At 36.9% G+C, this 14133-nt stretch overlaps 1 protein-coding gene across 1 annotated transcript in view; it reads left to right on the top strand.

Moving 5' to 3' along the window:
- Positions 1-13769, top strand: part of FGD4 (FYVE, RhoGEF and PH domain containing 4) — a 206620-nt gene extending 192851 nt beyond the window's left edge. The window contains exons 14-17 of the mRNA XM_084877864.1: positions 42-167; positions 3245-3385; positions 5688-5828; positions 7526-13769. Of these exons, the coding sequence (XP_084733990.1) occupies positions 42-167; positions 3245-3385; positions 5688-5828; positions 7526-7768 (651 nt within the window). The 3' untranslated portion in view covers positions 7769-13769. The remainder of the gene's footprint in view (positions 1-41; positions 168-3244; positions 3386-5687; positions 5829-7525) is intronic.
- Positions 13770-14133: the final 364 nt, after the last annotated feature.

Below are 14133 nucleotides of genomic sequence, written 5' to 3'. Positions count from 1 at the left end.
TTTTTTTTTCTGTTAAAATTGAATCTCTCTCCCCTTTTTAGACTGCTGAGCTAGGGAAAAGAGCCCCGAGATGGATCCGAGATAATGAAGTAACGATGTGTATGAAATGCAAAGAACCTTTCAACGCACTGACCAGGAGAAGGCATCATTGTCGAGCATGTGGACATGTAAGTGAGGTTGCTTGGTCATTAAGATGGCCAGTAACTCTGTAAGTATTGTAAAATCATCAACTTGGGAAAGGTGCCAAAACTCATTCCATAGAGCACTTCATAGATACACTTGTTTTAGTGACAAGTATGCACAAAGCACAGTGCTAGGTCCTGGAGAAAAAAAATGGTAACCAAAATGACACCCATCTTCATGTATAATAGCTTACATTCTAATGGAGAAAAAGAGACTAAAGTGGGTCAAATGGACAAATAAGCATTTTAAATGACGATAGATGCAATAAGGGGGCATTCAAGAAGTTTAAAATGGAGAATAATGGCAAGGAAGGAGGATTTGGATCCACTTTCAATTAGAAAAATGAAGATCTATCAATTGGGTTGATATGTGAGCTGATGCCTAAAAGGTGAGGAAGAGCTAACCACAGATGGGAGTTGGGACGTGCGTTCGTGCAAAGTCAGTATCTCATAAGCTCCAAGGCCAGAGCTTGGTCTTTTCTGGAGACTGCCATAGGCCGGGTGCTGGAGTGTGATGAGTAAGGGGAAGTGTGGCGGAAGAAACAGTTGAGAAATGATAAACAAAGGAGCTGATGGCTTTGAGAGAGTAGACAGAACTTGTTAGCATAAGTGGAAATTTGGGCTTTTGTGGGGAAAAGGGAAACTTCCCTCCATGGTAACGGAAAGGGAAAAACACACAAAACAGATGGATGTAAATGTGGGGGAGTTTTAATTTGCTGTTGGAAAATGAGGGAATTTAGGTCTGGTGCTATGTATCTTTTCATCGAGGTAGGAGGAAATGTCATCGCCTGGAAGTGAAGGAAAGGTGGAGGCGGTTTGAGACAGGACTGAGGGTGAAGTAGCCATCTCTGGGCAGGGAAGATGAGCCTGTCAGAGAAACAGGTGGACTGCTGGGTGCCCGTCACACCATCACAGGTGTATGGTTATAAATGTGAAAAGGACAGAGTGGTCCATTTAATGGCACTGATCTTTCTCCGACAAAATTCAGCAACTCAAGTCAGAGAAGGCACATAACAGGTTTTCAGAAATTGAGTTGTTTCGTAATAGAAAGAGGGACGAGGAACAAAACGTGAAATGAAGCTGGAGAGAGGAGGCAGCAGGTTTTGAAGGGCCTTATAAACCTCGTTACAGATGACATACTTTCTTCTAAAAAGCAACCAATAAACAGAAGGGTAGGCATTGCAGTGTAATATATTATTAGTGTGCTTAAGTGCAACTATTCTTATTAATAGCTCTCTTAGATCATCCTCACACTATAGATTTATTCTTCCTCTTTTTCTGAGTTTTGACTCAGCAAGACCATTTTGTAGTCAAATTAAAGTGATAGCAAACATTCTTTCCCTTTCTCTCCCCCAGGGTAAGACTTTTAAAAATCTGATCAAATTCGCTTGAAATGATTTTAGGTATTGATATATTTGGTTCAGTGAACAAACAAAAAATGTGTTTGAATGTGGATCATCAAAATACTATGATATGATTTAAAAATAAGATATCAGTTAGAAGGAGATACAGAGGAGTCTAATTCTAAATCCTAGAGTAATTTTATTATACCGTGTTTCCCCGAAAATAAGACATCCTCTGAAAATAAGACCTAGCTCATGGAAAGATAAGACATCCCCTGAAAATAAGACCTAGCATAACTTTGGGAGAAAAAATTAATATAAGACACTGTCTTATTTTCAGGGAAACAGGGTAGTTATATCATGAATTTTACATGCTGTGAACCTAAACTAAAAGTTTTACAAATATTTACATTTCTTAAATAGAGTTTGTTCACTATGAATTGGGGGGAGGGGGAAAATATGCATTTAGAAGCAAGAAGATAAATTTTTTAAGTGGAAGGGTGTTTTTTTTTTATTAACAATTATCCTATAGTAATTAAGGAAAACACCATTCACTAAGAAATCATATGTATTTTCATTATAGTTATTCATTCCTTGGCATTCAATAAATATTTACTGTGTGTTGGTGAACAAAATATACAAGAACAGTCTCATAGAGCTTGCAGCCTAGTTGGGGTAATAAACATTAAATAAATAATCACACAAGTATATGGGTATAACTTGTAAATCAGCACATGAAAAAGAGCACAGGGAACTTGACTGGCACAGTGCTAAGCGACATGCTCTGTCCTGGAAGTTGGAGGACTCTTCCTTAAAGAAGTGAAATTTGAGTCAACATCTGGAGGATGAGCGAGCTAACTCATGCAGCAGAGATGAGACGGGAGGGCCGTAGAAGCCAGTGTCACTAGAGACACGGGGAGTCAGAGGAGCAGATAATGGAGGCGTTTGTAGGCCATAGTGAAGAGTATGTTCATTATCCAACAGCAAAGGGAAGACTGAAGGATTTTAAATAGAGAGAAACGTATCAGATTATGATTTTTAAGAGACCATCTGGTGCTATTTGGAAAATAGCTGGGAGGGATGTAAGAACAGATGCCTGGAGGCCAGTAAGAATGCTACAAGGAGCAATCATGAGGCTATAATAGTCCAAACGAGGATACTCAAAGCTTGGTCTCGGGTGATTACAAGGAAGATGTAGGAAAATGGACAGATTGAAAACTTTCTAGGATGTAAAATTGGCAGGACTTTGTCATAGAATGACTCTTTGGGGTGAGCCATAGAGACGTATCAGGGATGTCCCTAGGTTTATGACTTGCCATGACTGGTTGAATGATGTGCTATCTTCTACTACAGGGAGCAAGAGGAGAGGAGGACCGGGTGGAAAGGGAGGGGAAGGGGAAGGAGAGCGCTGAGGAAAAGGAGGTTCATGAACACATTTTGGCAGGATATTCAAGAAACATCTAGAGGTATGAAGCGTAAGAGTCTGGATTGAACCTCTGAAGATTTCCTACCTTTAGGGTCAGAACAAAAAGGGGAACAAACAGCACTATAATATTGTGATGATAATCCTAATGTTCACGGGGATGTTCTTAGCGTAATAAAAATTTGCCTTTTATATATAGCTCTTTCTCATTTATTATCATTGTAAATGTTTATGGCTTAAATCTTACTATTTTTAAAATATGATGATTAACTCATCATTACCTTTTCTAATTTAAGGTGGTTTGTTGGAAGTGTTCTGATTACAAAGCTCAACTGGAGTATGATGGTGGCAAATTGAGCAAAGTTTGTAAAGACTGTTACCTAATAATAAGTGGATTCGCAGACAGTGAAGAAAAGAAAAAAAAAGGGATTTTAGAGGTATGAAATAGTAAATGTTGGATATCTTTTAGATTTTTATATGGGGGACATAAAATTGTATTTTAACCCTGAAGAAGACAAGGTAACACATTTTGTTATTTCTCTTAGTATTTAACAATTTTTGAGAACGATGAGCAAGTCATGCTTGTGTTCTGTGGTGCTGAATTTTGGGATCATCCAGAAAGAACAGGGTCAGTGTTCTGCATTTGAGAGTACACAAAGGTCATTTTGGATAACTGGAAAAGGATCATGAACTTTAAGATTCATTTAAGATTAACATGTAGGTCTGTGCACTTAAAATATAACTCTGAGTTCCAGGGTGTATAGATGTTGCTTGAATGGGAGACCAAAATGGTTTTTTTTTCAAGCAGTTCGGGTGGAAACAAATGCTTCATTGGCTCCTAAGGACCCAGGCTCAGTGCTTAACAACAGCAATTGATGGGACTGAATTAATGTGATCACCTGTTTTAATGAGTTTCAGGCTGCATCTATGAAGAAAAAACCTCAAGGGAGTTTTCTCGAAAAAACTTGGGGGAGTCAGTTACTTAACCATGTTAATACATGTGCACACATGCAATATTTCAAACTCACTTTGTGCCAACTAGTGTTATATGAGGTAGACCAAAGGTCTCAACAAACTTTTTCTGTAAAGGGCCAGAGAATAACTATTTTAGTTTTTGCAGGCCACGAGGCAAAACTGAGACTACTACTTCTCTATCAAGAAGGAAAACAAATTTTCACAAATTTACATTGACATTTAAAATACAATAATTGAGTATAATTTTTTTCTAATATGATAACAAGAATGTAATTCTTTAGAGGGAGAAGGGAAGGTAATATTTCCCTTAATTTGAGTCCAAAGTTAGTGTTCCCTATTACCAAATTGGTTTTAAATGTTTATCTGAAAGTACTTTCTTAGCTCTTCAGTGGTGGGCTGGTAGGCCAGTTTGCCAGCCAGTGCTGCTTCAAGTGTCTCTGATGAAGGGCCAGTTTTATTTCCAAACCTCATGATAACTCAGTAATTTTGTAAAACACACAATCATGTGCTTGAGTATCATCACAAAGTCAAAAACTTCTAAGGAAGTTTTTCAGTATTTACTCTTACTTTCTATGCTTATCTTGAACCAGTAACTAAACATTTGGCAAACCAGCACTCTTGAATTGACAACACTGAGGAGCAATACCTTAAGGCCGTGGTTGGCAAACTGTGGCTCGAAAGCCACATATGGCTCTTTGGCCCCTTGAGTGTGGCTCTTCCATAAAGTACCATGGTCTATTTTGAGGAAGTGGCATTAGAAGAAGTTTAAGTTTAGAAAATTTGGCTCTCAAAAGAAATTTCAATAGTTGTACTGTTGATATTTGTCTCTGTTAACTAATGAGTTTGCCGACCACTGCCCTAAAGATTTGATGCTTTCTATAATGTGTGTAATAACCATCATTTAGTCAAATGGTTTTGTTCCCTTTTTAGGCAGTGATTTATGTATTTTGAGGCAAAGCAGAAAACTGTAAATGGCTCTTCAAACAGTTAATGCAATTTTCGTTTATTCATTTATTTAAAAAAGTTTTAATTGATTTATTCAAGAAAGGAAAGGAGATAAAGAGAGAGAAATATCAATTGGCTGCCTCCTGCATGTCTCCCACCAGGGATCAAGCCCTCAACCCAGGCATGAATCAAACCATCAACCTTTGGAATGATACCCAACCAAATGAGCCACACCGGCCAGGGCTTTAGTGAAGTTTTTAAAACTTGAATTATCTCAGATTCCAAGACAAAGTTTGCTGGCCAGTATTTGCCTTTTTGTTATTGATTCTTACATAAGTGAAGTTGGTATGCGTTGTGGTTAAAAGTTTAGGCTCTGGATCCAGACTCAAATCCCAGCATCCCAATTCCTCAATGTATGATCTTGGGAAAGCTATTTCATCTCTGAACTTCATAGTCGAGGAAAGTTGTAACTTCTTGGTGTTGGTGTGAAGATTAAATGAAATAATACATTTTTTAGTGAGTTAAGAAAAGTGTCTGCATCATAAGCAATTCATAAATGTTTACTGTAACTTCATTTAAATTTAAGGACTGGTTACACAGATAGTTAACATTGACTTAGATAGTTTCCCATGCTAATAATAGATCTAGATCAATATTTAAATAATAATTGCAGATGAACTTTTTTGGATGATTCCAGAAGACATCTGATATAAACGCACCGTAGTTAATGAATGTTGCCATAGATTTAATTACTTCTCTATCTGGCCCGTTTTGTGTTCATTCTCATTCACTCTCACTCTTTCCATTATATTCTTCTAGACTGAATCAGCAGAAGTATCTGGAAACAGTGTCGTGTGCAGCTTTCTTCAGTACATGGAGAAGTCAAAACCTTGGCAGAAAGCTTGGTGTGTGATCCCCAAACAAGACCCTCTGGTGCTGTACATGTACGGTGCCCCTCAGGTATCTAACTACACCTGACTGAAGGAACAGAGGTCATGAGGATGGGTTTGGGGAGCGGGCGAGGGGTGAGGGGGAGAGGCAAGTAGACAGTGAACTCACTCCTCTACGGAACAAGAGAGTTCAGTTTCATTGTTTCATTATAATTGGAAAAAACAATAACAAATTCAAGTTTACTTAAACTGGTGGGTTCCTTTTATAGCCAGTAATTTCTCCACCCCGTGGATTCTTTCTCCCCTTCTCTCATTCCTATACTATGGGCTTGAAAAAAAAAAAAAAAAAGGTGAGTTGAATTAGGAAAGGACATTGGGAGAAGGGGGCGAAGTAGAGGGAGAAGCAGGAAGGAGGAGAAGGAGCCTTTTTAATGATAGGAAGGAATAGGAAGGCTTTCCCTCCACCCCCTTGAATGCAGGAATACCCGAACGAGAAAGAAATTGAGAGGAAAAAAAATTTTTTTAATCACGCTTAGATTAACATTATCCAGTAACTATTGTTTGAGAACTGGCTATGCATGGATCTGAGATAAATCTATGGGAACAACGAACATGCAGATTTGGCTTCTAACCAGAGCAGCACCAGGTACTATGGAGTATGTATTTGGAGGCAAAGCAGAAAACTGTAAATGGCTCTACAAACAGCTAATGCAATTTTTATTTACTCATTTATTTTTAAGATTTTTAAATTGATTTATTCAAGGAAGGAAAGGAGATAAAGAGAGAGAAATATCAATTGGCTGCCTCCTGCATGCCTCCCACCAGGGATCAAGCCCTCAACCAGGCATGTGCCCCGACTAGGAATCAAACCATCAACCTTTCAGTATATGGAATGATACCCATATACTGTAAATGGCTCTACAAACAGGGCATGTATACCAATTGTGCATTCACCTGGAAATACATAAACTTTTCAATGTACCTATTGTATTTTATCCTATATCTACATTAACGACTAGTAAAACTTTTTTTTTTTTTTTTTTAGAAATAGACTTAAAATGCCAAGGTATATGTTCTATTCTATTTTTTGTTTTTTCCTATAACCTTTTCCTGCTCATAAACAAATTGATTCATTAATGAATGAAACACCAAGTAAAATTGTCGTTTGGCAATGAATTGTTAACATTTGCTGGTTTTATACAGTAAGATAACTGGAGACTCTCACACAGAGGAGGTATGGGGGCAGTGAATTTTAGCTGAGTTAGGTGCCAGCTCTCATCCATTAATTCATGCAGTCAGTGACCTTATGTACAGGCTCTGTGCTGTTCCTGGTTCATCAACTCTGTCCGTGGAGACTTCACAGTGCAAGTCTATATGGAATAGTCATAGGAAAAGAGGTTTCTTTTAAAAAAATAGATATATTTTTATTGATTTCAGAGAGGAAGGCGGGGAGAGAGAGAGAGAGAGAGAGAGAGAGAGAGAGAGAGAGAGAGAGAGATATCCAAGCCATTTCCAAAATTGCTGTGACTTGGGGTGAGGATGGATGGATCTGTCATCAAAGAGAGAGAAACATCAATGATGAGAGAATCATCGACCAGCTGCCTTCTAACATCCCCCACTGGGAATCAAGCCCACAACCCAGGACCCCTCAGTCCATAGGCCTATCCACTAAGCCAAACAGGCCAGGGCAGAAAAGAGGTTTTAGTAGGGACTTGTATAGCATGCTAACACATCTCACACTCCTATGTATTATTATTTTTCCTTTAGGATGTCAGAGCCCAGGCCACCATTCCACTCCTGGGCTATATTGTGGATGACATGCCAAGGAGTGCAGACCTGCCACACAGTTTCAAACTGACCCAGTCCAAGTCTGTGCACAGCTTTGCTGCAGACAGTGAGGAACTGAAACAGAAGTGGCTGAAAATCATCTTTCTAGCTGTCACAGGTGAGACACCTGATGGTTCTAACAACCATTCGGCTACCTTGGACGACAACCTTGAACCTAAATAAAAATCAGAATGCTGAACTCCAAGACCAATCACAGTGTGGGGGTCTCAAGATTCACCGCTCAAGACATTCCCAGTTCTCCTTCCTCATCTCTTAGCACTTTATGTTGAAAAGTATAGGCTCATAAATGTATCTGGTTAGGGGACTATTTTCCTATGTTTGTGTACTCTGGTGAAATTAATGTGCAGAGCCATTCTACCGGTAAAAGTTGGAAATAATGTGAAAAATGGAGCATTTTTTAATGAATTATTTCTTGACTATGTACTTTTGTCTTGGAGAAAATGGTATCAATTGATTATGTCACAATCAGGTTAGAATAGGCCACTTTCACTTACGAAATACTTTAATGGCTTCTCTTTCACATGTAGGACTTGTAACAGTTTGAAAGATATACCTCCATGTTGCCAAAATAGATCCATGGTTAGAAAAATTACAAGGACAGTTTAGGCTGTTGTGTTAACTTATTTAATTTAGTGTATAAAGCTCAACCTGGATAAGTAACGTTTGTCCTTTTAAAATAGAAAAAGGACAGATTGTTGGTGTTCAAACTTTTGACTTAAGAAAATATATTTGTTTTTGTAGAAATATCCCTAAAAAATAAAATATCTTACGTATATAGCAATTATGTATATATAGTATTAAGTATAAATATATCTATAGAATATACATGCCTTTCTCTTCAGCTTTAGGTTCATATTTGTCTCTAATTTATTTTTAAAATATAAAGCATGTTTTATCTTGGAATTGGATGTGTTCTAAACTTAATGTTTTTGGTGATATATGTTTAACTGATTGACAGCTAAAGGTATTGATATTTTTATAATAAGAAAAAAGCAGTAATTTATGTGGCATGGGATATATTAGTGAATTCCAACCGTATTTTTAAAGTACTATTTTTTGTTGTTTTTGTTCTGTGCCTATTTAAAACAGTGCCTCTCTTTAAAGGTGCTAATAATTTCTATTTAAATATAAGGTGAGGGTTTAATTAATGCTTCCATCTTGCTTACTCAGATAAAGTGCATTTTGGGCACCAGAATGATCAAAATCATTCAGGTTGTTTTTCATTTTATGATCCTCTAATTTGTACAGCAGTTAATATCAGCATGTACAAAAATCTTCACAAAAACCTGGATTGTGCAAAATACCTGACCTTAAGCAGAACTAGGACCTCAGGAAACTACATTTCCTGGGCTGTTTTTCTTCTCTAAGACTGTTAAGCATGGTTAAATGAGGACTATATAATTAACTGGAGACCCGGTGCACAGATTTGTACACTGGTGGAGTCTGATGGCCTGGCCTGTGGGGATCGGGCTGAAATGGCTCTCTGACATCCTCTGAGGGTCCCAGATTGCAAGATCATGCAGACCAGGCCAAGGGACCCCACTGGTGCACGACAGGGACCATGGGAGGGCTCCAGACCATGTCCAGCTCATCTCACCCAGTCCCAATCGGCCAGACCCCAGCAGGAAGCTAATCTACCAGTTGGAGCGTTTGCCCCCTGGTGGTTAGTGCATATCATAGCAACCAGTCAAACAGTTGGAAGGATAATTAGCATATTAGGCATATATATATATATAGATACTTAAGATAACTGTGTGGACCTGTTCCTTTGTCAGATATAGTACGAAATTCACAATTGGTAATCTATGTTTGAGGGGGATGGATATATATCAAAGGAAATTTATGTTCAATTCTTTAAACCTCAGTAAAGAATGGGGGTGGAGGGCACAGTATTGAAAAGCAATGCTTTAATGGTAGGTTTTGGGAGGTACAAGATAATCGCAGAGAGTTTGAGCATTCCTTTCTCATTTATCCTTCTGGGGAATCATAACAGACAAAGTATAATTCTTTGTGACGAAGGCTGCTCTTCATTATATTGTAATTATAATTAAAATCTCACATTAAGTTGGCTTTTTAACTTAATCCTTTTCTCTAATTAGATCTGGTTTTTCGTTTTTCACTTTTTTGTTATTTTTTATCCTGTTATGCCTCAAATGTTATTACATTTAATGCATCATCTAGAGATGCAACAAGAATGACCTCACTATATATATTATTGATTTCAGAGAAGAAGTGAGAGGGAGAGAGAAACATTAATAATGAGAGAGAATCAATGAACGGCTGCCTCCTGTAACCCCCACCCTCACTAGGGATCGAGCCCCTGTCTGCAGGCTGATGCTCTATCCACCAAACCAAACCAGCTAGTGCTGGATTACATCTTAAATGTAGAATAGATTTGCTCAGAATTGGAGAGTTTCACTCATCTATTTAGGCCCTTTTAAGAAAATTTGAAACATTTATTTTTCTGCAAAGGAGTAGATAAACTAATTATGGCCAACATGATTGGGTTGCCTTCTTCCATAAAAGGAATACCAACCATGATCCTTTATATCAAACCAAATACTTGGATCAAAAAAAAAAAAAAAGATAAAAGGTAACTAGTTCCTATTAAATCAGGGGCAGACCTAAAAATATTTTACATTGCTTCTTTTTTCTAGTTGCCGTGTGTGTGTGTGTGTGTGTGTGTGTGTGTGTGTGTGTGTAAACAACATGTGTGTTCATGGGTTGTTATTGATAAGGTTAAACTATAGCTATAGACCCACTATCTTTTGGTTTTCTTAATCTCAAGAAGAGAGAAGCAATAAAAATATAGAATGACTTCCGGGGGAAGGTGAATTTTGTAAATGTGGATAGAACAAAGGAAATGTAAGGGCCAGTTGGAAGGTCTATTGGCCAGATTATTTTTAAAAACTGGTTTGAACAGCGAGAAGACTACACTTTCCCTCTCAGTGAGTTCTTCTGGAGTGGAAGTCGTGGACAAATTCTGGCTCAATAAATAGCTGTGTTATTTAACTTAGATTATTGAAAGAGAATATTCATGAAGACAATATTATTATGCTCTTAATATTATCTTTAACTTGATAAGAGAGCAATATTATTATAAGAAGAGAACTTTTAATTATCCAGTTACCAATTTCACTCCCACCCCTTGTTTTTTAGCCAAGCACAAAGAGAAGCAATGAAGCAGCCTTACCTGTTTTTTGTTAAATAATCACTAATGCTTTTATTTGGAGAAAGGCAAAGGAATACGCTAAGTCAGCCACTTAGTAAGCACTCAACTAAACCAAAAGACCTCAAAGTATGATTGGTTACAAGAATAATTTACATCTTTTGCTTTCTGAGACACCTGAGCAGTCAGGACAGATTGAGCCTAAGAAGGTAATTGGTTGCTTTCCTGTTAAAGCCAGCATCCCACCATATAGGTCTTACGGTTTGTTTTCTCTAAGTTGGTGCTTTCCAACTCATCTTTTCTTCAAACTTAAAAATATTTCTTTGCTAAAAACTGATGTTCATTATAAAGCATTCCAATTTTTTAAACTTAAACACTTAAATTTTGCTTTATTGAAAGTCTACCCTTTTGGTTATTAAGTATGAAATGTAGTGCAGACTGATCTCCAGGTTTTAAGCAGGACTCAACAATGAAAAACTGCCACCAGCCACTTTTGTAATAATGACATCTACAATGCTGTCATGTATGCAAGCAATAAAACTCTTCAGGGTATGTTTTTATACTGAAATCTTAACATAATGCCCTTAGTCACATTCTGGAAGAGAATTCACTTCTAGACATGATCATGTGACTCATTGCTTGGTGTAGGGAAGAGAAAGTGTGTGTGCTTGGGGGTGGGGGGTGGGGGGGAGGGCATTATTCTTTGGATTCAAATAACTATCAAAACCATTTTACTTTTGCAATGGGTATGGATAGTGAAACAAAGCACATCTGCACTACTTTATCAGGCAGCATTTCATTTTTCATGAAGTTTAATAATATACACGTTGGTGTACTTATCTTCACTGGGTGACCTACCCCCATTTTTCTAAATACACCATTTTTTAAAAATTGCCAAACTGTTTCTAAAAACTAGTTTTTTAAATGTGCCCTGTCCCCATCTATAGACAAACATTGGGCTGGTTTTTGTTGTTTGTTTGTTTGTTTTTTAAGAATACTTGCTGTAGTCCTAAGTATATTACAAAAAAACTACAAACTTCATAGTAATTCAGGGTTATTAAGGGTTCATTAATGCATTCTAACAACCTTAAATCAAACATACTTCTTCGAGTTTACAGTTGCGCTTTACTTCTTTGTGTCTACTCTATGGAACAGGGTGTTTTAATTCCTTTAAATTTTAGATCTCAATTCTGGTTCTATTCAAAGCCTTACATTCTTATTCTAAGTATATTGTCTGTGGTAACTGTGATAATGATCTTTCTGGGCTGGATCCATCCCAAGGAAAAGGCACCAACAGGAGCAAATAAACTTCTAGGGAACAAAGTTCTTCTTCTTATTTTCTTGTTTTTGTTTTTGTCGTTACCCTTGCTATAATACAGAAGATTAGTTAAAATTACCTACATCATGTGATGTTCGTGTGAGTGGGTCTAAGCACATGGTATTTATAAGCTAAAATTAATTAAAAAGACAAGAATGTCTTCATGTTTTCGTTGTTAAAGTTTTGTATTCTTCAAGAATGTATTAATATAAAAACTGTGGCTAACCAGTTCTGATTCTCAGAACTGGATTGATATCCGTAGTGTATCATGTTATTTCCTTATTCTCATCCAGTTTTAGTTGAATCAACTTATTTTATTTTCATATTACTCTCTACTGTAGATTCTCCAGATTTGGAAAATATATAAAAACCACTAGATCTACTTTTAAAACTCTTTTTGTGAATTTCTGAGTATATGTATATATGTAAAAAATATGGTTGATTTCCAATTCTGTTTTTTCATAGGAATGAAATTTTTATAGAAACTGTTCTTTTTTAGTTTAAATATTTTAACCTAAATTATTCCCATGCATTTTTAGTATATTTCATTCTTATGTGTGCCTGTAACCATGTCATGAGATGAAAACTAGACTTTCTTTACTGATATAGTAGAGAGGAATGAAATTCGGAATGGAAGCAAGCAGGAATGAGCAGAGAGGTGGGCAGAAAGAGACTGCTGGTCTCCAGATCAGAGCAATGTGTGTTAAGATCAGAGAAAAATACTTACACTGCAGAAGGGATATAAACTATAAAATATAAATTTACATAATTACATATTGATGGGATTTATTGCACCCCAGCCTTTCACCTTGACCTCCATGCCATTACTTTCTTTTTTCCTTTAGGCTATAAAAGAAACGATTCTATTGGGCCATTTTCAGTACTGTTTACTGAAGTAAAAAAAAATATCCCTCTAAAGTCCATCCTGGTCTTTTACTTTCTGGACTGAACAGTTGGCAGAATATAGTGTCTTTTCTGTGTTTTGAGATGAAATAGCACATGCCTCTTCAAGATCATTTTTAACTTGTTGGGGTTACTGAGTTACACAATGGTGATCCCTTTCTAAAATTCATTGTGGATTGGATTAGTAAGATTAGATAGATTGTGATAAATTAATTCAGTATATCTCATTGTAGCATATTTTAATAAGTGAATACCAAATGCATAGAGTGATAATATATGTAGTTTGGGGGGAGAAGCATAATAATCTGTAGGGACCACTGTGATAACTGAATTGCATTATCTATTACACATTATATGGATGTTGGAATGTATCACTTGGGGGAGGGTAGGGGGTCTCCATTAGCAATCATGTCTGTATATAAAACTGTCTTCTGTTTTTATTTTACCAAACTAGCATTTCATTTTGTGAGTAACAGTTGACTGATATTTTTGAATAAGTATGATCTGGGTTTTGAATTGTTGACGGATCAGTTTGAAAAAGGTATGTTATCAGAATTTTAGAGTTAACTCAAATGTGAAAAAGCATACATAAAGGCAATTTTTCTTTTCTAGCTATATGAATGTAAAATACTTGCAGATAGTGTATATATTGTGTAACATATGTATATTTGGTCTTAAAGGCTGGGAATCAGAAACATTGTAAAATTAAGCACTTTAATTCCTCTTAAATATTAAACATTTGTATCTTGTAAATAAACACATCCTTAAATGAATCCTAAAGATTTAGATGTTATTTCACATAGGATTATATGTGTTCAGTTCACAAATTTTGGTTGGTTCCTCTCCCTCCCTCCACTGTCAGATATGCAGCCAGGGGAGTCTGTTAAAACACAAATCAGATCATGTCGCTTCTCTACCCCAGTCCCTTAGGCTCCTCATTTCACTCAGAATAAATGCCAACATCCTTTGAGTGGCTTCACTAGACCCTATATATCTCCCCCACCTCCACCCTGTACCACATGGCTCCATGCTTTTCTTTAACCAACTCCATACACTCCAGCCTTAGAACACACACTTCTGTCTGCTCCCTCTTCTTACAACGCTCCTTCCCCAGACAGCTGCGTGATTGACACCTTT

Source organism: Pipistrellus hanaki (genome assembly GCF_964339955.1).
Source record: "Pipistrellus hanaki genome assembly, chromosome: 3".
Taxonomy (NCBI): domain Eukaryota; kingdom Metazoa; phylum Chordata; class Mammalia; order Chiroptera; family Vespertilionidae; genus Pipistrellus; species Pipistrellus hanaki.
Note: the sequence above shows the minus strand (reverse complement) of the source record. Positions and strands in the feature narration are given on the sequence as shown.